This window comes from Callithrix jacchus, chromosome 11 (assembly GCF_049354715.1).
Source record: "Callithrix jacchus isolate 240 chromosome 11, calJac240_pri, whole genome shotgun sequence".
NCBI lineage: Eukaryota > Metazoa > Chordata > Mammalia > Primates > Cebidae > Callithrix > Callithrix jacchus.
This window is the reverse complement of record NC_133512.1, coordinates 87,996,570-88,019,849: the sequence shown is the minus strand read 5'-3', so window position 1 is coordinate 88,019,849 and position 23,280 is coordinate 87,996,570. Positions and strand designations below refer to the sequence as shown.

At 35.5% G+C, this 23,280-nt stretch overlaps 1 protein-coding gene across 1 annotated transcript in view; it reads left to right on the top strand.

Annotated features, from left to right (window-relative positions):
• Nucleotides 1–623: 623 nt before the first annotated feature.
• Nucleotides 624–23,280, top strand: part of ASZ1 (ankyrin repeat, SAM and basic leucine zipper domain containing 1) — a 63,815-nt gene continuing 41,158 nt past the window's right edge. The window contains exons 1-4 of the mRNA XM_002751777.6: nt 624–790; nt 1,201–1,303; nt 5,280–5,405; nt 6,761–6,872. Coding sequence (XP_002751823.1) covers nt 686–790; nt 1,201–1,303; nt 5,280–5,405; nt 6,761–6,872 — 446 coding nt within the window. The 5' untranslated portion in view covers nt 624–685. The remainder of the gene's footprint in view (nt 791–1,200; nt 1,304–5,279; nt 5,406–6,760; nt 6,873–23,280) is intronic.

Here is a 23,280-nt window from a genome sequence, read left to right as displayed (position 1 = left end):
CTAGAAACTTCCTGCTTTCATATTTTCCTCTAGGGCATCTACACTTCATAGAGGGCAAGTGTTTTGATGGTCTGAAGCTTCTAAATCTAAGGTGGGATCTGGGATCCCATGAAATGTAAAGGAAGAATTCTTTGGGGCAATTTCTCCTGGCTCCTCTGTCGGCTCCTATTTGTGTGTGGGGCTCCTTGAATGTCTGAGTGGTGCTCCTGAGAGAGGTGCTCCGACGAAGAGTCTGTCTCCCAGGGGATACAGATTTAACAGAGGCTTGGCTTGGGGCAGACGAAAAGAATGGCGGGGAAAGTCTAGTCTTACTTGCCATTAAATCCCAGTGTGCTCCTGTCACAAGTAAGGCATTCCTTGCAGAGCAAGACTTTCATCAAGCAAATACTTTAAAGAGGTTGAGAGGTAAATCCCTGAGAAGAATTGGAACTACCAGCCAGAAGCCTGGCACAGGAATTTCGTCAGCAGTGTTAGACTCACCAGGTTTTCACCTCGAGAAGCCTCAAGGTTGGGGAGGAAACAGGGAGATGAGCAGCAGCGTGCAACTACGCGCCTGCGCTGGAGGTCTCAGACCAGAGCGCTTGCGCATAGCTCCTTCCCGCTCATCCCTACGCACTTCCCCTGTGCGCAGGCGCCGGGAGAGGCAGAGAGTGAGCTTTTCCCATAGAGAGCTACCTGGGCAAGCATGGCGGCGAGCGCCCTACGGGGCCTGGCAGTAGCCGGTGGAGGCGAGAGTAGCGAGAGTGAGGATGACGGCTGGGAGATTGGGTATCTCGACCGGACGTCTCAGGTAGCGGAGGAGAACTTGTCTTGACCACACCTGATTTCGGCCTCCCTGGCCCTCGAAGGCGAGGTCCTGCCTGGTGAAACCTCTAACTTGCTCGCATCTATTTCCCGTTTTTCTCATTGGAAAGATGGGTGTTTGGACTTAAGCAAACGCGCACAAATTTCCTCTTGTTCCCCAGCTGTGGTTTCCACCAAATACGCTTCCTAAGGTCATAGTAGCTCTTCACTTGGGTTTGGATCCATCATTACCTATTCCCTTGAAAGATAATTTTCAACACGAATTATTTTTAAACTTTGTATCTCCATCAAAATAAAACCAAGAAAAAACTTATATATTTAACCAAACATTGTTCCCTAATGTGGTGGAAACAAAAATATATATATAAGAATTTTTTTAACTGTTTACTTTTCTAGAAATTGAAAGGGCAAATGTTACCCATTGAAGAAAAGAAAGAAAAATTTAAGAAAGCATTGACCACCGGAGATGTTTCATTGGTCCTGGAGCTCCTAGATTCTGGTAAGAGATAAGGGATAGTTTCACCTGAACACAACTGTCTTAAGTTCACAAGGTTTCCTTATTTTTAAAAGGTTTATGTCACTTTTCTAATGGAAACACAACAAATATTAATATATCAGTTATCCTACATAATCTTTGTTGACTATGAGTTCTCTCTGCCTTATTTTCTTCCTTTGTCCTTACATTTGGAATGCCACCCTGATTATCTTCCATCATTTCTTCCATCTCCTTCAAGAGGCCTATTCTAATCCTGCCCCACTATGATCATTCTTTTCTCTTCATTTACTCCACTATAATGCTGTATGTTTCTTAAGAATTGTTTCTAGTCATGTACATTTTAGTTCTTTCTCACCACAGTTTTTTGTTCTGTACTGGTAGAATGAGGCTTGAGCTAAAAATCTGAATAAATATGTGGATAATTTCTTTCATCTTATTGCCTACTCTGGTTTCTTGGAAGAGTCATTTAAACTTTCAGAGCATCAATTTCCTTTTGGGGGGGTGGGCATGGAATGGAATATCACTTTATCGTCCTATTGGAGTGCAATGGCGCCATCTTGGCTTACTGCAGCCTCCACTTGGGGGCAAGGATTCAAGCAATTCTCCCGCCCCAGCCTCCCAAGTAGCTGGGGCTAAAGGCACATATCACCAAGCCCAGCTAATGTTGGTAGTTTTAGTAGAGACAGGGGTTTCACCATGTTGGCCAGGCTGGTCTCAAACTACTGACCTCAAGTGATCACCCACGTTTTTCTCCCAAAGTGCTGAGGTTACAGGCATGAGCCACCATGCCCAGAAAGAGAGCATCAGTTTCTTTATGTAAAGCATCATAATTCTGCCCTGAGCCTCATGATTTTTTTAATGCATTAAATGAAAAAAAATTAAATTAGCTTCACATAGAAATGTAAATTATTGATTATAATAATCGAAATTACTCAAAGAAGTAACAGGCGTTTACTTTAGATTGATGCAAAAGTAATTGTGGTTATTGCCGTTGTAGATACAAAACATTGACACACAGTGTAGTTAGAAGCGATTATATATAGCATAATGTTTTTCTTCTATGCTATAATCAATGCATAGTTTAGTGAAAAGTAAATAATTTTGGAAACAAGACAGATCTGGGTTTCACTGCTAACCATGCCACTTGATGGCTTTGTAACCTTCACTAAGTTACCAAATCTTTCTAAGCTTAATTTTCTACCCATTTTAAAGTGAGGATTATGTATCAAAAGGTTGTTGGCAAGGGGGAGAATTAAAATACGCTTTTAAAGGACTTCAAGCGCATAGGAATTATGTAAACATTAGCTGTTATTCTTGTAAGAAATGAGAAGGATCCGTATGACTTTTTGGACAATGGAACTTGAGTTTGTAATTAAAGAATGAAATTGAATAAACTGAGTAAGTGGAAAGAGGCCTGAATACCTAATACTAATATATGTATAGTGTACATAGCATGGGGTGGAATAGACAGAGATTTGTTTTAGAAAAGAAAATTTGCCTTGGAGTAGTGGGACTAGGTACAGTGAAGGCGACAGAGGCTTGTGAAGGATTAAGACTTGATATGATTGATGGGCAAGTGTGAGTTTTTCAGTCTCTTGATCATAGCCTGCTGCTAAATAGGTATTTAGTCAACGGTTTGAAATTTGTTTCTGATTACAAAAATTTTTAAAGTAGCCAGTAATAAAGATATAGGTAGAAGTAGAAAGACTTACTTACCGTTGTCCCCACTCTCATTCCCCTTACTGCTGATGCCTCACTTTCACAGGTTAACTCCTGTTTTAGGGTATTTCCTTCCAGATGTCATTACATAACTCTTTTTAAAAATATTTTTAATTTTTTGCCTTTCAAAGTCATTGTTGTTCTTGAAACATGTTTCTGCACCAATTGAAAACTAAAAATAAAAGCACATTTTGAGTCAGCCACTTTTAACCTTTTGAAGATGTCTCCAGTTTTTATTATTCTGTGTACTATCATTTTAAGTTTTCTTTAAAGTATGACATATTTTAGACATTCAGAAAGGTAAGGTATCCCCTCTGGAGACTGCCACTTTTCTATAGCTGATATTTATCACTGAGTATCTTTTTACTTTTACTGTGTATGTCTCTATCCCTAAACAATATAGTATTATTTTGAATGTTTTTGAGCTCTATAAATATACTGTGTCCATCCTTTTAAATTTAACCTTTTTTTTTTGCACTAAGCCTGGAACATAATATGTGTTTAGTAATTTATGTTAAATATTAGAGATTAAATATTAAGTTAGAATTTTAGTAAGAATTTTTATGCTAAAATGCCACATTTCCTTCTCTTTTTCTTCACACCTTTTCCTTTCTATCTTTGCTATCACAGTATGAGCAGTACTCTCAATTAAATGAGAAAAGAATGATTTTTTTCTCTGATCTCATTGATATGCTTTCAATGGAAGCAGTTTAAAGAGGAAAATTTGTGAGAGAAGACAAGTTGGGTTAGCAGTATATGTATGTACTAAGATGGCTTAGTGCTTTCTCCCAGTGATTATTATGTACATTATATCAGTTAGACAATTAGCAATTAGACATATGTAGTCTTTTAGTGACCCAGTATTTATACAGCCAAAAAAGTGACACACACATCCCCACCACCAAGTTTGCGTTTCTTTTGTGATGTGACCTTAAGCTGTACAAGTGGGACATTTTATAGCCAGAGACTATAGAACTTATAAATTATAAGATATTAAAGGCAGGCCCGTGTTCAGTGGTGTTTCACACACAAGTTTTCCTTGTTTGAAACATAAAAATTTTGTTTCCTTTCTTGGCATTACCAAACATTTCTTAGATTTAAGAAAAAGATTGCTATTTAAGTCTAGATCTCTTGGCCAGGAGCAGTGGCTCACACCTGTAATCCTAGCATTTTGGGAGGCTAAGGTGGGAGGATTGCTTGACGCTAAGGGTTTGAGACCAGTTTTGGCAACATAGTAAGACTCCGCAACTAAAAAAAAAAAATTAGCCCAGCACAGTGGCACATGCCTATAGTTGGAGCTAGTTGGGAGGTTGAGTATTCTGTAAGCCATAATCACAGCTGTGCTCCAGCCTGGGTGACAGAGGGTGAGATCCCATCTCTAAAAAAACAAAAAGCAAAAAACTTATTTTCATTATCTGATATCTCCCTTTATTTCAGCTCACTGCTTGTCATTTGTGTGTCCAAGATAGAACTTGATGATCATTTTAAATTTTTCTTTTCCATCACGCCTCCTCCTCAAAGTAATTTTAAATTCTGACCTTGCCTTTGAAATGTACTTTTGTTTTCTATCCTTTCTCTCTCCACTACCCTTGCTCTGATTTTTATATAAACTCCCTGCCTTAAAACTAGTTTTTTTATTGCCTCCTGTCCCATTCTCAATAGTGGTATCTATGTTGCATTTATGATACATATGTAATGATATCAATTTCTGGATCACAAAATAGAGTCTGCATTTCTTAACAGAGCTTTCATAATCTAACCCTAACCTATCTTTTTAGCTTCACGTTTGGTCAGTCACTCATGGGTAGGTTCAGTGTTAGGGATAAAGTTAAAGGTATTTGAGGGATATATGTGGTATTTTCAACCATAGAGATAATTGATATTGCCTAGGGATAATGTTCTAATTTAAAAGGCATTTTACCTCTGTGAAACCTTTTTTAGCTCCCCTAGAGAAAAAAAAGGTAGCATGGAAAAACGTGTTATAATATACATACTCAATTACATATTATATAATAAAACATCAGTCAAATCCATCTCTGGAAATATAGTGCCTTTAGTGAAACTGAAGTTAGCAAATTGTATTAAGGTCCTGACATAACTATTTTCTATTTTTTGGAAGCCATTTTTACCAAAAAATTCCCATTGTAGAATAAAGTACATGATGTATATATCACTTTATATGGTACTTTAAGCATATAAGGTGATTGATTTTTTTCTTTGGTGGTAATGGGCTTTTAAAAGCTTGTTTTTATATTGACAGGCATTATTAGTGTAGACGCTACCTTTCGATATGGATGGACTCCCCTTATGTATGCTGCTAGCGTTGCCAATGCAGAGCTGGTTCGGGTCCTTTTGGACAGAGGTGCTAATGCAAGCTTTGAGAAGGGTAAGATGTTTGAGGTAACTTAAATGATTATACTGTGATTCTTTTGATTTCCAACTAGCTATTATATAAAGTGGAAAAAAAAGCAGTTTGAAGTAACCTTTCTATTCATTATATTATGTAAATAATACACAAAATCAAATTAGAAACCATACATATTCTGAAAAACTCTCTTTCCAAAAAATAAATTCCAGTTATAGTATCTTTATAACTGGTTGTTATTATATACCTTTAACTTTAAGGTTCTGGTTGTTTTTAAAGGAAAAAATCCTTGAAATAAACATTAAAAAGCTTGTAATTTAGTGGCAAATTACTTGGAAATCAGTCTGTGCAATTTTAAACTATGAATTAATATTGCTTAAAGTTGTTTCAGAGATGCTTAATGAAATCCATCTTTGTCCTTGTTACTAAACAATTTCCATTAAGTAGTGCTTTGAGTGTAAGAAGAACAAGAATATATGAGCAAATCCAGTTTAATTATTACATTGAATTCTCAATTACTTATTTTTAACATACTTTCAATATACAATTAAATTTGCTTCATAATTTCAGGTATAGATTTCATTTTATAATTAATTTTTAATTTTATACCTACAATTTATTCTTTTTTGTCATTTATTTATTTTACATCAATTTCTGTCTTAGCCACAGTTTTATGTTTAACCTTCTCTGTTAAGTTTTTATTTTTATTATATCATTTAAAAATATCACTTGGCCAGGTTTGGTGGCTCATGCTTATAATCCTAGCACTAGTACTTTTGAAGTCTTAATTCAAAATAGGTGTTTTTTGTTTTTAATTTACTCTGATCTTTTCTGACACCATAAGAGCCAAGGCAAGAAGAGTTTTAGTAAAGAGTGGGTTAAGAAAGATCCAGTACAAAAGGACTGAAAAGAAACCAAACCAATGTATGTGGCAGTTACAGCAATTTCAATAGCGTAGTTTACAAGCCAGATTGCAAGAGTTTTCAAATGGGTAAGAAGTGAAATCAGAGAAAATGGATCATTGTTTCCCAGACATGAATTTAGCAAGGCAAATTTTAATCAAACACTCTTCAAATCCCGACAATGTGGCTATGTCCATGTGCTTAACTACTTTCTGTTCTCTTGAAGATATGGGAATAAGAAATGGAAATAAGGAAATTCAGTGAATTATAGATAAACTTTGGAGACGAAAGGGATTCATGTCTAATCTCATCTTTTGATGAAGGAAGACAAAGTTATCTGCTAAGAGTGAGAGATTTGGGAAGAGGTTATAGAGTTTTAGAGTGCAATAATAGATTGTTTTGAGTGCTAAAGACATCAAATAGATGCACTTCTTGATGTATGGGGGTTTTTCTTCCCTTTTCTATTCACTATAGATAAGCAAACTATTTTGATAACTGCATGTTCTGCTCATGGCTCAGAGGAACAGATCTTGAAATGTGTAGAGCTACTACTTTCAAGAAATGCTGATCCAAATGTTGCTTGTAGGTAAGAGCCTTTATATCTGTTCAAAATTCAAGTTGAATAAGAATTTTTCTTTGGTATCAGCCTGTTAAAAAACATAAACAATGTTTACTTGGTCAGCTAGTTGATGAATGAAAATAGTTCATAAGTTCATGGTTCCGATTCTGTGAGATTATCAAAGGAAGGGGATATCATGAAGGTAGTCTTTCAACTTGACATTTTGAGGAGAATACCATAAGAATTTAGAATGAGAAGAAAGAAGAACAATAAACTATAGTATCATTGTACTCAAAAGAATACAATTGACCTATAAGAGTTAAGCCTCTTAATGTTCTCTTTGTATAACATTTAACAACTAAATAATTTTATAAAAATACTAAGAAAATATATTGATTTTCTGTTTTCCTAATTGTTTCCATTTTCTTAAAAGTTCACCAATTAACTAGGTAATAACATGTATATAATAGTGCCTAGATACATAGAAGACAAGCAGTAAAGGTATCTTGCATATTTTGAAATGTCAGTAATAATAAAAATTAGATTGCTTAAAATTTCTATCACACTGGCTTCCTTTCTGACTCTATCTTCTGTTTCATCTTCCTATTAAATCTCTCTTTGTGTTTCACTAAATCTTTATAATGGAGTAGGAAGTAGCTCATCTAAGAAAAATGTCTAGCACAAGTAGAATTATTATTCATAATTCATTAGCTCAGATAATAATGATCTAGTACCTGATATATAGATATAATTATGTTTGACTCGAGAAGTTTTTTTCTAAATTAGTTTAGTTTCTATGATACCTGGACAGCAGTCTTGGAAGGCATTTTACAGCTTTAGATAATTCCTAAATTTTGTTGAAATTAAAAAAATATTTTGATCTAGTTATAGTGGTTCTCAAGCAAGGTCTATTTGGCCTTTCAGGGGACATTTGGTAATGTCTAGAGACATTTTTGATTGTTACACCTGACAGATACTACTGGTCCCTAGTGGATAGAAGCCAGAGATGCTGCTGAACATCCCAAAATGTATAGGACAACCCCTTAAAACAAAGAATTACAAATCCCAAAATGCCAGTAGTGCCATGGTTGAGAATCCTTGATCTAGTGTGAGAAGGGCCAAGATTTATTGAGTGGATAATTCATGTTTAAACAACGATAAAAAAGAACTGGCAGAAAAAACTACCTATAAACCTTTAATTTTTTTTTTTTTTTTTTTTTTAAGACAGGGCCTCACCAGTTACCCAGGCTGGCACGTGGCACTATCGTGGCTCACTGTAACCTCTGCCTCATAGATGATACTTCCTCCTCAGCCTCCAAAGTAGCTGGGACTACAGGCACACACTACCACACATGGCTAAGTTTTATATTTTTTGTAGAGATGGGGTTTCGCCATGTTGCCCAGGCTGGTCTTGAACTCTTGGGCTCAAGCAATCTGCCTGCCTTGGCCTTCCAAAGTGCTGGGATTAGAAGGGTTAGCCACCATGACTGGCCTACCTGTGAACTCTTTTTTTTGAGATGAAGTCTCACTCTGTCTCCCAGGCTGGGGTATGGTGGTGTGATCTCAACTCATTGCAACCTTCGCCTCCCAGGTTCAAGCGATTCTCCTGCCTTAGCCTCCTGAGTAACTGGGATTACAGGCACGTGGCACCACACTCAGCTAATTTTTGTATTTTTAGTAGAGACAGGGTTTCATCTTGTTGGTCAGGCCAGTCTCGAATCCTGACCTTGTGATCCGCCCATTTCAGCCTCCCAAAGTGCTGGGATTACAGGTGTGAGCTACCTTGCCCGGCCTCAAACTTTTAACAGAAACTTTTATCCTGTCATATGTAGTATAATCCTTAATAAAATGTAACTTTTAGATCTGGTTATACATTGGAATTAGGACATGTGCTTTAGGATTCCTCACTGAAGTAAACTTTCATGAGTGTTGTAATTTTGGTATATACCTTTAGAAATGGCATAAGATAAAACTTTTGGTTGGTGCTCTTAGATACCATTTTTTTTCTGACTGCCTCTGTGAGATTTTATAGGTAGTGAAGTCTTTACCCTCCTAATCACTTAAAATCTTGTAAACACACTGAAGGAGAAGTCAGTCAAGCCAATGTCACAGGTTCTAGACTATTCTGTCTCCTCAAGAACTAAAAGATATCCATTAGGTACCTAAGATGTATTGGGAGAAACAGATTCCATTTGAGTTAGCATGATACAAGATTAGCATCTTATGCTAAAAACTATAAGGCAACTACACTATAAGGCAATTTCAAAACTGAAAATCCTAGATAAGCAGATGAATTAGAAGGAGCACAAGATTTAGTCTGGTGAGAATTGCCTGAACCCAGGAGGCGGAGGTTGCGGTGAGCTGAGATCGCACCATTGCACTCCAGCCTGGGTAACAAGAGCGAAACTCCGTCTCAAAAAATAAATAAATAAATAAATAAAAATAATTAGAGAGTTTATAGAATGGTCAAAGAAAATAAAGCAATCTGCATTTAATTAAAGATATGAGAAATAACCTGAAAAACTATTCAACTGCTTCTTTTTTAATGGTCAAAGCATAAAGCAATAAAATTGAATTGTGTTTTCTTGATAGAGCCAAAAAGAAGATCAGTTATGGCAAACAGTGCTTTTGAGGCTGAAAATTTTATAAGAAGGATAGCATTAGTGGACATACAGGGATAGCATGCAATCAATGTAAAAGACAAAACATATCAGGACACAAGGGAAGTGCAATGAAATTTGGAGAGAATTTTATAGCTAACTCATTAGCCGTAACAACACTCAAAACCTATTAGAAGATTGGGAGCTTTAGATTCTTGTAAAAAGTGCCAGAAGTTACCAGCAATATATCTGGGAACCACTCATCAGATGTCAAGGAGGAAAACATATCTTTAGATGAATTTACTTTCAAGCTGTTGACATAGCCCCTTTTGTTGAGAAATGCATTTGCTGAGAAAACTTACCTCTCACGAGTCAGCTACAAAACATAAATGGCTAGATTTTGTGAAAGCTAGGTAGATAGTCACATACTTGATAGTTGCAACTAAAGTTGACTTCTAACATTTTTTTAACTAATATGGATCAGTAGTCTTATCTCATGAAGTGAAAGTAATAGCAAAGTCTTAGAGATTAACCTTTAAGCTTGAGATTGAAGTTTCAGTTTCCATATGTACAGTAGCATGGAAACTCTTCTCCATTCTATAGAATACCTCAAAAGACAAGATTTTCGTTTGTAGATAAAATAGACAAAAAAAATTAGTTACTGAGTTGTATTAGGAGCAGGGAGACAATTTCAAGGGGCTTACAGATCTTAAAGTGAGTCACTTGAATTATTTGGTTGTGTTTGCACTAAAAATGGGTAGATAGAAGAATAAAGAAGCTGTTGAATTTCCTCTAAACTAGTTAGAAGTCTTGCTCAATGGTACTGAGAAAATTCTGTAATAGTTTCAATTTTTTAACTTGTGTATAATTTACATACACATAATTAAAATATTCAGATCTTCAGTGTACAGTTAGAACAGTTTTGATAAGTGCATACATTTGCGTAACTCACACCCCAAGATGGGATATTTCTATCACTCCAGAAAGTTCCACTGTGTCCCTGGACAGTCAGGTTCCCTCTCCACCAGAAGCAACCATGTGATCCAGATCTTGTTTCTACCACTATAAATTTTTTCTGTTCTAGAATTATACAGTATTTTTCTGATTTATTTAACTGGGTATAATAAACTTTAAGACTCATCCATGCTCTGTATGTTAGTAGTTTGCTACTTTCTTTATGGCGTGAGAAAAACAGGTGTCCCAGTAAGGCAGAAAATCGATTGGCTTAGAAATTAAAAGAAAAGACAAAAAAGTCATAACAAGACTTGAGTGGGCAAAATTTTTAAGTATTTAGGCTCTATGCTAAGGCAACATGAGTGCTGACAATATAGTACATTTTTCTAAGTCCCTAAACAGAGACAAGCGTCTTGCATCAATTCTTCAAGTAGCAAGCACTGACTATCCACTCCTTTATTTTATTTTATTTTATTTTATTTTATTTTATTTATTTTATTTTATTTTTTTGAGAAGAGGGCTCACTCCATCACTCAGGCTGGAGTGCAGTGGCAAATCTCAGCTCACCACAACCTCCACCTCCCAGGTTCAAGTGATTCTTGCCTCAGCCTCCCAAGTAGCTGGGCCTACAGGTGCGCCACCACTCCCAGCTAATTTTGGTATTTTTAGTAGATATGGGGTTTCACCATGTTGGCCAGGCTGATCTTAAACTTCTAACCTTAAGTAATGTGGCTGCCTTAGCCTCCCAAAGTGTTGGGATTACAGGTGTGCGTCAGAGCACCTGGCCCACTCCTTTCTTTTACCTACTTAATTGCTTATTGGGAATCATGTTTGGTGTATATTGTGATTGTTTCCATTTATTTTGCTTTAGCAATCCATTTATGTATGTGTGTTAAACATTAATATCACTAAGTACCTTTATTTTTTTGTTTTCTTTCTTTTTTTCAGTTTTTATTCTTTCATTTTCTTCAGTTTTCTTTCAAAGTTCCCCTTTATGTGCAGGGGATACATTCCAAGACCCCCTAGAGTAAGCCTGGAAACATGGATAGTACCAAATCTATAAATACCATTTTTTCTTATGCATACATATATGTGATAATTTATAAATTAGGTATAGTAAGAGATTAAAAATAACTAATAATAAAATAGGGACAATTATAACAATATACTGTAATAAAAGTTATGTGAATGTGGTTTCTTTCAAAATATCTTACTGTACTGTACTCACCTTTCTTGGTGGTCTGTCAATCTCATAATTGAGACAGATCTGCCATTCTGATAATTGGGTGCCTAGTATATATAGTGTGGATATGCCAGACGAAAAACAATTCATGTCCAAAGTGGAGCAGTTCAAAATCTCATCACGCTATTCAGGACAGTGTGCAATTCAAAACTTAGTAATCTTTTATTTAATATTTTTGGACCATAGGTAACTGTGGAAAAGCAAAACGGCAGGTTAAGCGTTGTTTGTTGTTGTTGTTGTTTTGAGTCAGAGTCTTACTCTGTTGCCCAGGTTGGAGCGCAGTGGCACAGCCTTGGCTCTCTGCCTCCAGGGTTCCAGCGATTCTCCTGCCTCACCCTCCTGAATAGCTGGAATTACAAACACCTGTCATCCTGCCCGATTAATTTTTGTATTTTTAGTAGAGATGGGGTTTCACCATGTTGGCTAGGCTGGTCTTGAACTCCTGACCTCAAGTGATTTACCCACCTCAGCCTCCCTAAGTGCTGGAATTACAGGTGGGAGCCACTGTGACTGGCCTACTGTACCTCTTTAGCCATTCTAGTTATTTACTATGTATTCCTTTTTATTTCCAGTCTTGTTTTATTTATTTTCTTTGTTGGCTGCTTAGAGCCCTTACATGGATTGTTGTTTCCTTTATTGGCTCATGGAGCTCAGTATGGTTGTTGGTGTATGATAAATGGTGGAAATCTTTTAGGTGGTAGGAAGTAGAGTGTTTCTACCTTTGTTGTTTTTTGGCAGTCTTTCTGCTCTCTGGCTTCTTTGTATTCTTTTAGCTACTCAAGGGAAGGTAGGGAAAATTGGCTCACTCATTTCCCAAATTCCTAGTATCAAAGAACCTTTAATATTCTTATTGAGGTTTTCCACTGTTTCACAGATGAATTCTAGCCTTTTCCTAGAGTCCATAGTTTGTTTCCTTCTTTTCTCCCTTTATTCCTCCCTTTCTCCCCTTTCTTTCCTTTCTTTTCTGATTTCTGAAAATGTTCGTCAGTCGCCTGTTCAGTCCATGGAAGAGAAAGCTCTCCATCAGTTCTCCCTCAGAAAAGCCTAAGAAAAGCATCCAACATTTTGGAAGTTGACTTTTTAAAAAAATAATAATTAAATTTTTATCATTTGATGATGAATATTTCCAAGCTTATTAACTAAGTAGACACATTAAGGGTGTAATTCTCATTTGCTTTGAAGTTTATGTTGTTCCAAAATTTTGTTTTAAGTAAACATTTAAATCTACTAACACCATTTGGATTCCTGGGTGTCAATGTTTTTTGCAAAAAAATTGTAGCTTCTTCCAACATTCTTCTGTTTCATCTTGAAAATGGCTTCTCAAAAAGGAAAAAACATCACTTTAATGTGGTATCATTAAGGTATCTACATCATGATAAAATGACAAGTGTCTTCTACATTTTGGGTTGGCACCTCAGTTCTAGGAAACCTCTCATTTGTCATTTCTTCAAATATTATACCCTCCTGTTCTTTACTCTCCTTCTGAACCTCTGATTGTATATCCATTAGATCTTCTCACTGTATCCTCAGCATCTTTCTTTCATTTTTCATTTTCAGTCTCATTCTGGATTATAGCTTCTGATCTACTCTCAGGTCACTAAATCTCACTTCACCTTCTAATCTGTTGTTAAAATAATAGATTCAGTTTATAATTTCAGTTACTTTTTTATTTTAAATTTTCTATTTATTGTTTTTAAAGATAGGGTCTTCCTCTGTCACCCAGGCTGGGGGGCAGTGGTGTGATCATAGCTCACTGCAACCTTGAACTCCTAGACTCAAGCAGTCTCCCACCTCGGGCCCAACAATAGCTAGGACTGTAGGCACGTGCCACCATTTCTGGCTAACTTTTTAAAAATGTTTATAGAGATGAGGATCTTGCTATGTTGTCCAGATTGGTCTCAAACTCCTGGCCTCCAGCAGTCCTCCTACCTTGGCCTCCCAAAGCACTGAAACCATAAGTGTGAACCACTGCACCTGACCACAGTTATTTTTATAATTTCTAAAACATTTATTTGATTCTTTTAAAAATTGCAGTCTCACTTTTTATTCCCTGAAAATATTTTCAAACTCTAAATTAAAATGTCTTTAATATGGGAGACACATCATCTAGATGGAACAGTTCCAATGTCTTAAATCTTTATGGGTTTGTTTCTGCTAGCAGTTCTTGGGTTCTCATTCATAACTAGGTGCTAGTCATTAGATTTGAAAACTTACTTGTATGAATAATATGAGACCTAGAATGATTTATCAGAGAGGATTTTGTATATTTCTAAAAGATAGCTGAGGAACTATCGGTCCAGAACTCCCGTAATCTTAAATTCGAAAATGTTGTACCCTGGACCATTTTGGGGTTGTAAACATAAAGAGCTGGTTTATGCTTACCCTGAGAGTGTAGACCCTTGAATCCCAGTTTAAAGTGTTTTAAGTATGATTTATCAAACTCTCTACCTTGTATAGGCCCAGGGCTTAGAATGCTATTCCTCTTGATACTCAAGGCCACCAAAGCCACAGCTCACTTTCCCATTGGGTTCTTCTGGACTAGAAAATGCCCTGGCTCAATCCTGTAATCCCAGCACTTTGGGAGGCCGAGGCGGGTGGATCACAAAGTCAAGAGATCGAGACCATCCTGGTCAACATGGTGAAACCCCGTCTCTACTAAAAATGCAAAAAAAAATTAGCTGGGCACGGTGGTGCGTGCCTGTAATCCCAGCTACTCAGGAGGCCGAGGCAGGAGAATTGCCTGAACCCAGGAGGCAGAGGTTGCGGTGAGCCGAGGTCGCACCATTGCACTCCAGCCTGGGTAACAAGAGCGAAACTCCATCTCAAAAAAAAAAAGAAAGAAAAAGAAAATGCCCTCATTGCAAAAGCAACTGTGAATGCTGTTTACCTCTCTGGCTTTTTGCCATTCAGATTTTAGTTCACTGGTTTCTTGATAATTTAGTTCTTCAGTTTTTAAGAAATTTTAAAGAACTTCTAGATTCCCTTATAATTTTGATCCAAAATATCTAACTTGCAATTACTGGAGATAGAAATAGAATCTTCTAAATTTTTAAATGGTTTATTTATAGCTATTTTTGTGTCAGTTCTGTAATTCTTTCATTCCCAGGCAAACTTTTTTTTTTTTAATTTTATTTAAAATAGCTTTGGAAATAGCATTGATTTAATTCATGGACATCTTTCCATATTATATGTAGATCGACTTATTCTTTTATTATTTTTTAAATTTTCTTTCATTTTTTCATTTTCCATCTGTGGGACTTATGGTAAAAACTGACAACTTGAAAGCCATTTTTACGATTAAGCCTCTAGGATACAAATTACATCTTATGCTTCTCTTGGATCTTGATACTGACAACACAGTGTATTGTATCTGGCAAATATGGAAATTTAATGCTAGTTTATTTATTTTGGCTTTAAAATTTATTTGGGGGCTTTATAATTTTTAAATGAAACATTTATTGATTACTTGCTGTGTAATAGGCACTGTGTTGATTGCTTGTTTGTGTTAATACATTGTCTAAATCTTTACAACTCACTGGTAAATGGTATGTTGTTTTTCACAGAACAGACAATTGATGATTAAGTATTTAAGTGCCTTTGAATATAACAGAGGTTTGATAAGGGTATTTACAATCCTGTTCAGTTTAATCTGAACAGGATCCACCAGTAGAATGTATTTATATTCCTCATCTTGTCTATATTTAGGATGTTTTCACAACAGTTGAAACAGCGAGACTTTTTATACTGTTGCAAAACATATGTTTGTGTTAAACTTCCTGTATCTTTGGGTTTGGGTTTCTCTTTTTTCTGTCTCGTTCCCTAATTTATAGTTCAATATTGTCACTTAAAAAGTCAACAAACTACAAAGGAAAGTATGGAAATGGAAAAATATCACTTTAATTTAGCTTAATCACATTTAGGTCTGAAAACAAGGTGGCCTTCAGTCAGATTAACTGGAACTTGGCACAGTAAATCTTCAATTTAACCTTAAATTTGGAGTTGACATTTTTATTGTTATAATAAGAATAAACCTTTAAAAAATATGTGTATTTAACATTTCTGTTTTTAGAAATTGTGGGTTTTTACCCCCCAGTTGCTGAAACCTTCTTGTATTTAAAAAATATATATGTATATATTTATATTTAGAAGACAATTTTTCTAGCATATATATTTGTTATATTAAGATTGCTCATAGGATAAGGGTTTTGTAAAATGATATGGCATTTTAATTTAAGTAGATGCTTTATTACCATTGATAAGGCAGAACACATTAATTAATGCCTAAAGTTTTTACGTAATCATTGTGTAATTGTTAACTTGTTGAATGTTATTGCATGTTTTAATAAACAGAAGATACCTTGGGAAAAATGTTGCCTACTTTCTCAGAACATAAATTTAGTTGTAAATGTCACTGAAGCAGACTGGTAGATAAAAATGTAATTTTGGCTTACAATAGTAACTTGTTTTCTAGTTGTAAGCAAATGCGTGACATATCTTTGCTCTAAAAGCATATACTGGAATTACAAAAATAACATTTTAGAAAGAATTTTTAGAATACCTTATTTAAAAAACGTTACTTAAAAACATTAATAAATATTGTCATATATGTTGTAATTTTTCTTTTTAGCCTTTTTAAACCTATAAAGAATCGAGACATTTTTGTCATAAGATATTACAATGTAGAAGTCCGTGTAGTAAATGATGAGTCCTTCTTGATTAAAGAAATTCCTTAAATTCTCTGCTTCAGGATAGCTACTTTATTTGATAAATGTCTCTAATCCTTCTTAAAAATACACATTTTTATATAAATGCATAACCCCCCCCCCCCCCACACACACACACACACACTTCACTTGTTTGGGATCTTTTCTAGTCAATACATAGTAAGTTTACCTCCGCTTTTTAGCTGCATAATATTCTTTATTATTAATGCACTGTAATTTATTGAACCATTATCATGTTGACAATATTTAAGTAGTTTATAATTTTTAGTCTTATGTTGTATAGTGGTTAAGAGTACTTACTCTCTTTTTTATGAACCAGACTGCCAAGATTTGAATCCCAACTTTATTATTTACTAGCTGTTATTAGGCAAGTTATTCATCTTTTCAGTTTCAGTTTTATAGTAGGGGATAAAAATACTACTCACATCATAAAATTGCGTTGTGTTTAGAACAGTGCCTAGCCACAGAGTAAGGACTCAGATGTTTGTTTGCCATAACAGTGATGATAATATCCTTGGTACAAGTTAATTCTGTAGATGACTTACAGAAGGATAATTTCTTAAAAGGTTTGCACATTGAAAATCTTGCAAGTTATATCTAAACTGTCCTCAAGAAAGTTGTTTCCACTTTACATTTCTAATCCATGTGAGAGTATCCTTTCTTTTTTTTTTTTTTTTTTTGGCATTCTTGCCAACACATTATCAGGCTTTGTGGTTTAGACAATATCATGGATAAAAATAAGCATATTATAGTTTTGTTATTTTTCTGATTTTTAGCCTTTTATATATTTTTAATAAATTGCCCCATTCTCATTTAAAATTTTATCTCTTATCTACACATAGGAGCTGATTTTATCTTTGTTAGTAGTTTTACCTGTATGCAAACAGTGATAAATATCTTTGGGTTATCTTGCATATTTAAGGCATATGTTAATATTGCTACTCAAATACCTGGAAATCTGCCTGGTCCTTTTGCAAACTCAAAATAGGATGGAAGTGAAGAAAGAAAGCTAGTTGATGAAAAGCTCTTGGCATTAATTTTTCAAGACACATGCACAGAAACCAAAATCACACACACACACGAACACCTTTCAAATTCTCACTTGACTTTTATCTTATTAGTGTCTGGTCCATGGTAAGAAATTACTATTTCTAAATTGAACTCAATTCTCCATCAGATAGATTGTCTTTTGATAAGTCTTATTATAATGATGTTATACATACTGATTGGGTTAAAATTACATCACTCTCTCCTTATAAAATTCATTTGAGAATTTAGCTTTTTGTCTTTTGCTATACTTTAAATTCTAAATTTGAAATGCAACTTAAGTGCTTTCATTTAAAAAATGTAATTTTTTTTCCTTTTACATCTTTCAGGAAAAAACTTTCCACAAAAAACTTTCCATACTAATAGCTGATATCAGAGAACTAATATATGAGTTTATAATTTATTGTTTATATGTTGTCTAACTTTAGTCTATTGGTTTCCAGCAGTGTAATGGTAACCAGAAATTCTCAATGAGAATCCTTCCAAAGGGGAAAAAAACAAAACAAAACAAAACAAAACCCTGCTATGCTTGAATAAAAACTGTTATGATTTCTTTGTAATTTTTTACATTGTTTCATCTGCCTTTTTATTGTAAAATTGTCTTACAATGGTAAAATAGTCAGAATTTTCACTGTTAAAATTAAGCAAAAATGTATTTTGAGTTACTCTATTAAGAAAAATTGAAAAGTACTTATTTGTGAGTGATCTTGGACTCCAAATTTATGTCCCAGGTCCTATTATTATAAGCTTCATGACCTTGGTAACTTCTGAAACTGAACTTTTATTTCTCATCTGTAGAATAAGATGAGAAAATTTGTTTCACTGATTTTGCTGGGTTCTTGTGACAGTCAGATGCAATATCATGTAAAAATGTTTTGTAAAGGCCGGGCATGGTGGCTCACGCCTGTAATCCCAGCACTTTGGGAGGCCGAGGCGGGTGGATCACGAGGTCAAGAGATCGGGACCATCCTGGCAAACACGGTGAAACCCCATCTCTACTAAAAATACAAAAAAATTAGCCGGGCATGGTGGCACACGCCTGTGCTCCCAGCTACTTGGGAGGCCAAGGCAGAAGAATCACTTGAACCCAGGAGGCGGAGGTTGCAGTGAGCCGAGATTGCGCCACTGCACTCCAGCCTGGTGACAGAGCAAGACTCCATCTCAAAAAAAAAAAATGTTTTGTAAAAAGTATTGCATATAAATACAACAAGTTTCTAAAAAAAAATGGTTGATGCCATTAAAGAATCACACATTAGTTATGAGTGTAGTACTAAGCAGATACCAAGAGTACCCATTAATAATCGGGGATAGTATATTTTCAAGGAAATAGTAAAAATTATCTACATAAAAAAATTATGCATAAGGAATATGTTACACAAAATTATAGGAGAATTTATAATAAATGTATAATTCCTAAAGAATTAATGAGAATTTTTCATGTTCCTAAAACAGGCAGTAGGATGATTAACAAGCAGAGTCATAAATATGGTCTTTATTCATTCTTTAATTCTAAGTTTGTTAAATACACATTTTCTAGGTGAGAGAGAGCAATATTTTTCTTTATTGAAAGCCCCACTTGGATTTAACTTTTCTCTTTAATCTTTTATGGAGAGGAAGAAATGAAGTTTCTTCTTTCACATAATAAAAATATCTCATACACACACACACACACACACACACACACAAATATATATTTCTTTTTAGATTCTGCTAATTTTGTGCATCCTGGTAGTTTTTAAAATAACTGACAGGGTCCCCTTAAGTTGTATGTTATTTATTTTTGTTAAACAGAAAACAGTGTCATGAAATCTTGGAGTATCTTATAATCAGCATTCCAAGTTTGAATATGTTCTTCCTGAACACATAGTTGAATTCACTTTTCTTTATTACCTTTTGGCTGACTAAAATATTTTATTTAAAATAAAGCAAGGGTCTTTTATGACACCTTATTTATATTTTCAGTGATAAACTGTAAAGGAACACTGACTTAAAGCAGATTTCTTTTTAAAAAAATATTTTTAACTTTCAACTATTAGAATTCTGAAAAAATTTTTTAAATAATTTTCTTGTTTTACCTATTCTTATTAGAGTTGATAACATATCAAAACTGTAATTCATACAGTCTTTGAAAAGCCAGGTTTTGCCTAATTATTCTAATTTTGTTTAAAATAAAATAATAAAATGTGGTTAAGGGACCTTTTGTATCCTCCCCAATCATATTTTCCTTCTTTCTTTCTTATAGAAGCAACCACAATCTTGAAATTTGTGTGTATTTTTTCTGCCCAAGTTAAATTATACATATAATCATCCATCTGTGCATGTGTGTATATAATCATCCATAAATATTATATAATGCCATTTGATGTACTTTTTTTCCACTTTCTTATTGAAATCTAATTTACAAAATGAAATGCACAGATCTTTAGTGTAGGGTTTTTACTGTGACAAATTTACATGACCATGTAACCCACATTCATTTCAAAATATAGAACATTCTTCCTTACCCTAGGAAGCTCCCTTAGGCCCCTTCCAAGATAATCCCCTGAACCCAAAAGGCAACTGCTTATTTTTTTCCTACCCTGCAATAATGTTTTGTATACTACATCATGCAGTATTGTACTTCTTTTTTTTATTTTATTTTAATTTTTTTATTGCATTTTAGGTTTGGGGGTACATGTGCAGAACATGCAAGACGGTTGCATAGGTACACACATGGCAGTGTGTTTTGCTGCCTTCCTCCCCTTCACCCACATTTGGCATTTCTCCTCAGGCTATCCCTCCCCAGCTCCCCGCCCCGCTGTCCCTCCCCTATTCCCCCCAATAGACCCCAGTGTTTAGTACCCCCTTCCCTATGTCCATGTGTTCTGATTTTTCATCACCTGCCTATGAGTGAGAATATGCGGTATTTCATTTTCTGTTCTTGTGTCAGTTTGCTGAGAATGATGTTCTCCAGATTCATCCATGTCCCTACAGATGACACGAACTCATCATTTTTGATTGCTGCATAATATTCCATGGTGTATATGTGCCACATTTTCCCAATCCAGTCTATCATCGATGGGCATTTGGGTTGGTTCCAGGTCTTTGCTATTGTAAACAGTGCTGCAATGAACATTCGTGTGCATGTGTCCTTATAGTAGAGCGATTTATAGTCCTTTGGATATATACCCAGTAATGGGATTGCTGGGTCAAATGGAATTTCTATTTCTAAGGCCTTGAGGAATCGCCACACTGTCTTCCACAATGGTTGAACTAATTTACACTCCCACCAACAGTGTAAAAGTGTTCCTATTTCTCCACATCCTCTCCAGCATCTGTTGTCTCCAGATTTTTTAATGATCGCCATTCTAACTGGCATGAGATGGTATCTCAATGTGGTTTTGATTTGCATCTCTCTAATGACCAGTGATTATGAGCATTTTTTCATATGTTTGTTGGCCTCATGTATGTCTTTTGTAAAGTGTCTGTTCATATTCTTTGCCCAATTTTGAATAGGCTTGTTTGTTTTTTTCCTGTAAATCCGTTTGAGTTCTTTGTAAATTCTGGATATCAGCCCTTTGTCAGATGGGTAAACTGCAAAAATTTTTTCCCATTCTGTTGGTTGCCAATTCACTCTGGTGACTGTTTCTTTTGCCGTGCAGAAGCTGTGGAGTTTCATTAGGTCCTATTTGTCTATTTTGGCTTTTGTTGTTTTGGTCATGTAGTCCTTGCCTACTCCTATGTCCTGAATGGTTTTTCCTAGATTTTCTTCTAGGGTTTTTATGGTGCCAGGTCTTATGTTTAAGTCTTTAATCCATCTGGAGTTAATTTTAGTGTAAGTTGTCAGGAAGGGGTCCAGTTTCTGCTTTCTGCACATGGCTAGCCAGTTTTCCCAACACCATGTATTAAACAGGGAATCCTTTCCCCATTGCTTGTTTTTGTCAGGTTTATCAAAGATTCTATGGTTGTAGATATGTTGTGTTGCCTCCGATGCCTCTGTTGTGTTCCATTGGTCTATATCTCTGTTTTGGTACCAGTACCATGCTGTTTTGATTACTGTAGCCTTGTAGTATAGTTTGAAATCTGGTAGTGTGATGCCCCCTGCTGTGTTCTTTTTGCTTAGAATTGACTTGGCTCTGCGGGCTCTCTTTTGGTTCCATATGAAGTTCATGGTGGTTTTTTCCAGTTCTGTGAAGAAAGTCAATGGTAGCTTGATGGGGATAGCGTTGATTCTGTAAATTACTTTGGGCAGTATAGCCATTTTCACGATATTAATTCTTCCTAACCATGAACATGGAATGTTTCTCCATCTGTTTGTGTCCTCTCTGATTTCATTGAGCAGTGGTTTTTAGTTTTCCTTGAAGAGGTCCCTTACATTCCTTGTGAGTTGTATTCCTAGGTATTTTATTCTCTTTGTAGCAATTGTGATTGGCAGTTCGTTCTTGATTTGGCTTTCTTTAAGTCTGTTATTGGTGTAGACGAATGCTTGTGATTTTTGCACATTGATTTTATATCCTGAGACTTTGCTGAAGTTGCTTATCAGTTTCAGGAGTTTTTGGGCTGAGGCGATGGGGTCTTCTAGGTATACTATCGTGTCATCTGCAAATAGAGACAATTTGGCTTCCACCTTTCCTATTTGAATACCCTTTATTTCTTTTTCTTGCCTGATTGCTCTGGCTAGAACTTCCAGTACTATATTGAATAGGAGTGGTGAAAGAGGGCATCCTTGTCTAGTGCCAGATTTCAAAGGGAATGCTTCCAGTTTTTGTTCATTCAGTATGATATTGGCTGTTGGTGTGTTGTAAATAGCTTTTATGACTTTGAGATACGTTTCATCGATACCGAGATTATTCAGGGTTTTTAGCATAAAGGGCTGTTGAATTTTGTTGATTGCCTTCTCTGCGTCAATTGAGATAATCATGTGGTTTTTGTTTTTGGTTCCGTTTATGTGGTGAATTCCGTTTATTCCGTATGTTGAACCAGCCTTGCATCCCCGGGATGAATCCTACTTGATCATGATGGATAAGTTTTTTGATGTGCTGTTGCAATCGGCTTGCCAGTATTTTATTGAAGATTTTTGCATCTATGTTCATCATGGATATTGGCCTGAAATTTTCTTTTCTTGTTGGGTCTCTGCCAGGTTTTGGTAACAGGATGATGTTGGTCTCATAAAATTATTGGGGAAGGATTCCCTCTTTTTGGATTATTTGGAATAGTTTCAGAAGGAATGGTACCAGCTCCTCTTTGTGTGTCTGGTAGAATTCGGCTGTGAACCCATCTGGACCTGGGCTTTTTTTGTGTGGTAGGCTCTTAATTGCTGCCTCGACTTCAGACCTTATTATTGGTCTATTCATAGTTTCGGCTTCCTCCTGGTTTAGGCTTGGGAGGACACAGGTGTCCAGGAATTTATCCATTTCTTCCAGATTTACTAGTTTATTTGCATAGAGTTGTTTGTAATATTCTCTGATGATGGTTTGAATTTCTGTGGAATCTGTGGTGATTTCCCCTTTATCGTTTTCTATTGCATCTATTTGGTTGTTCTCGCTTTTCTTTTTTATCAGTCTGGCTAGTGGTATGTCTATTTTGTTGATCTTTTCAAAAAAACAGCTCTTGGATTTATTGATTTTTTGAAGGGTTTTTCGTGTCTCTATCTCCTTCAGTTCAGCTCTGATCTTAGTTATTTCTTGTCTTCTGCTAGGTTTTGAGTTTTTTTGATCTTGCTCCTCTAGCTCTTTCAATTTTGACGATAGGGTGTCAATTTTGGATCTCTTCACTCTTCTCATATGGGCACTTATTGCTATATATTTTCCTCTAGAGACTCCTTTAAATGTGTCCCAGAGATTCTGGCATGTTTTGTCTTCGTTCTCGTTGGTTTCGAAGAACTTCTT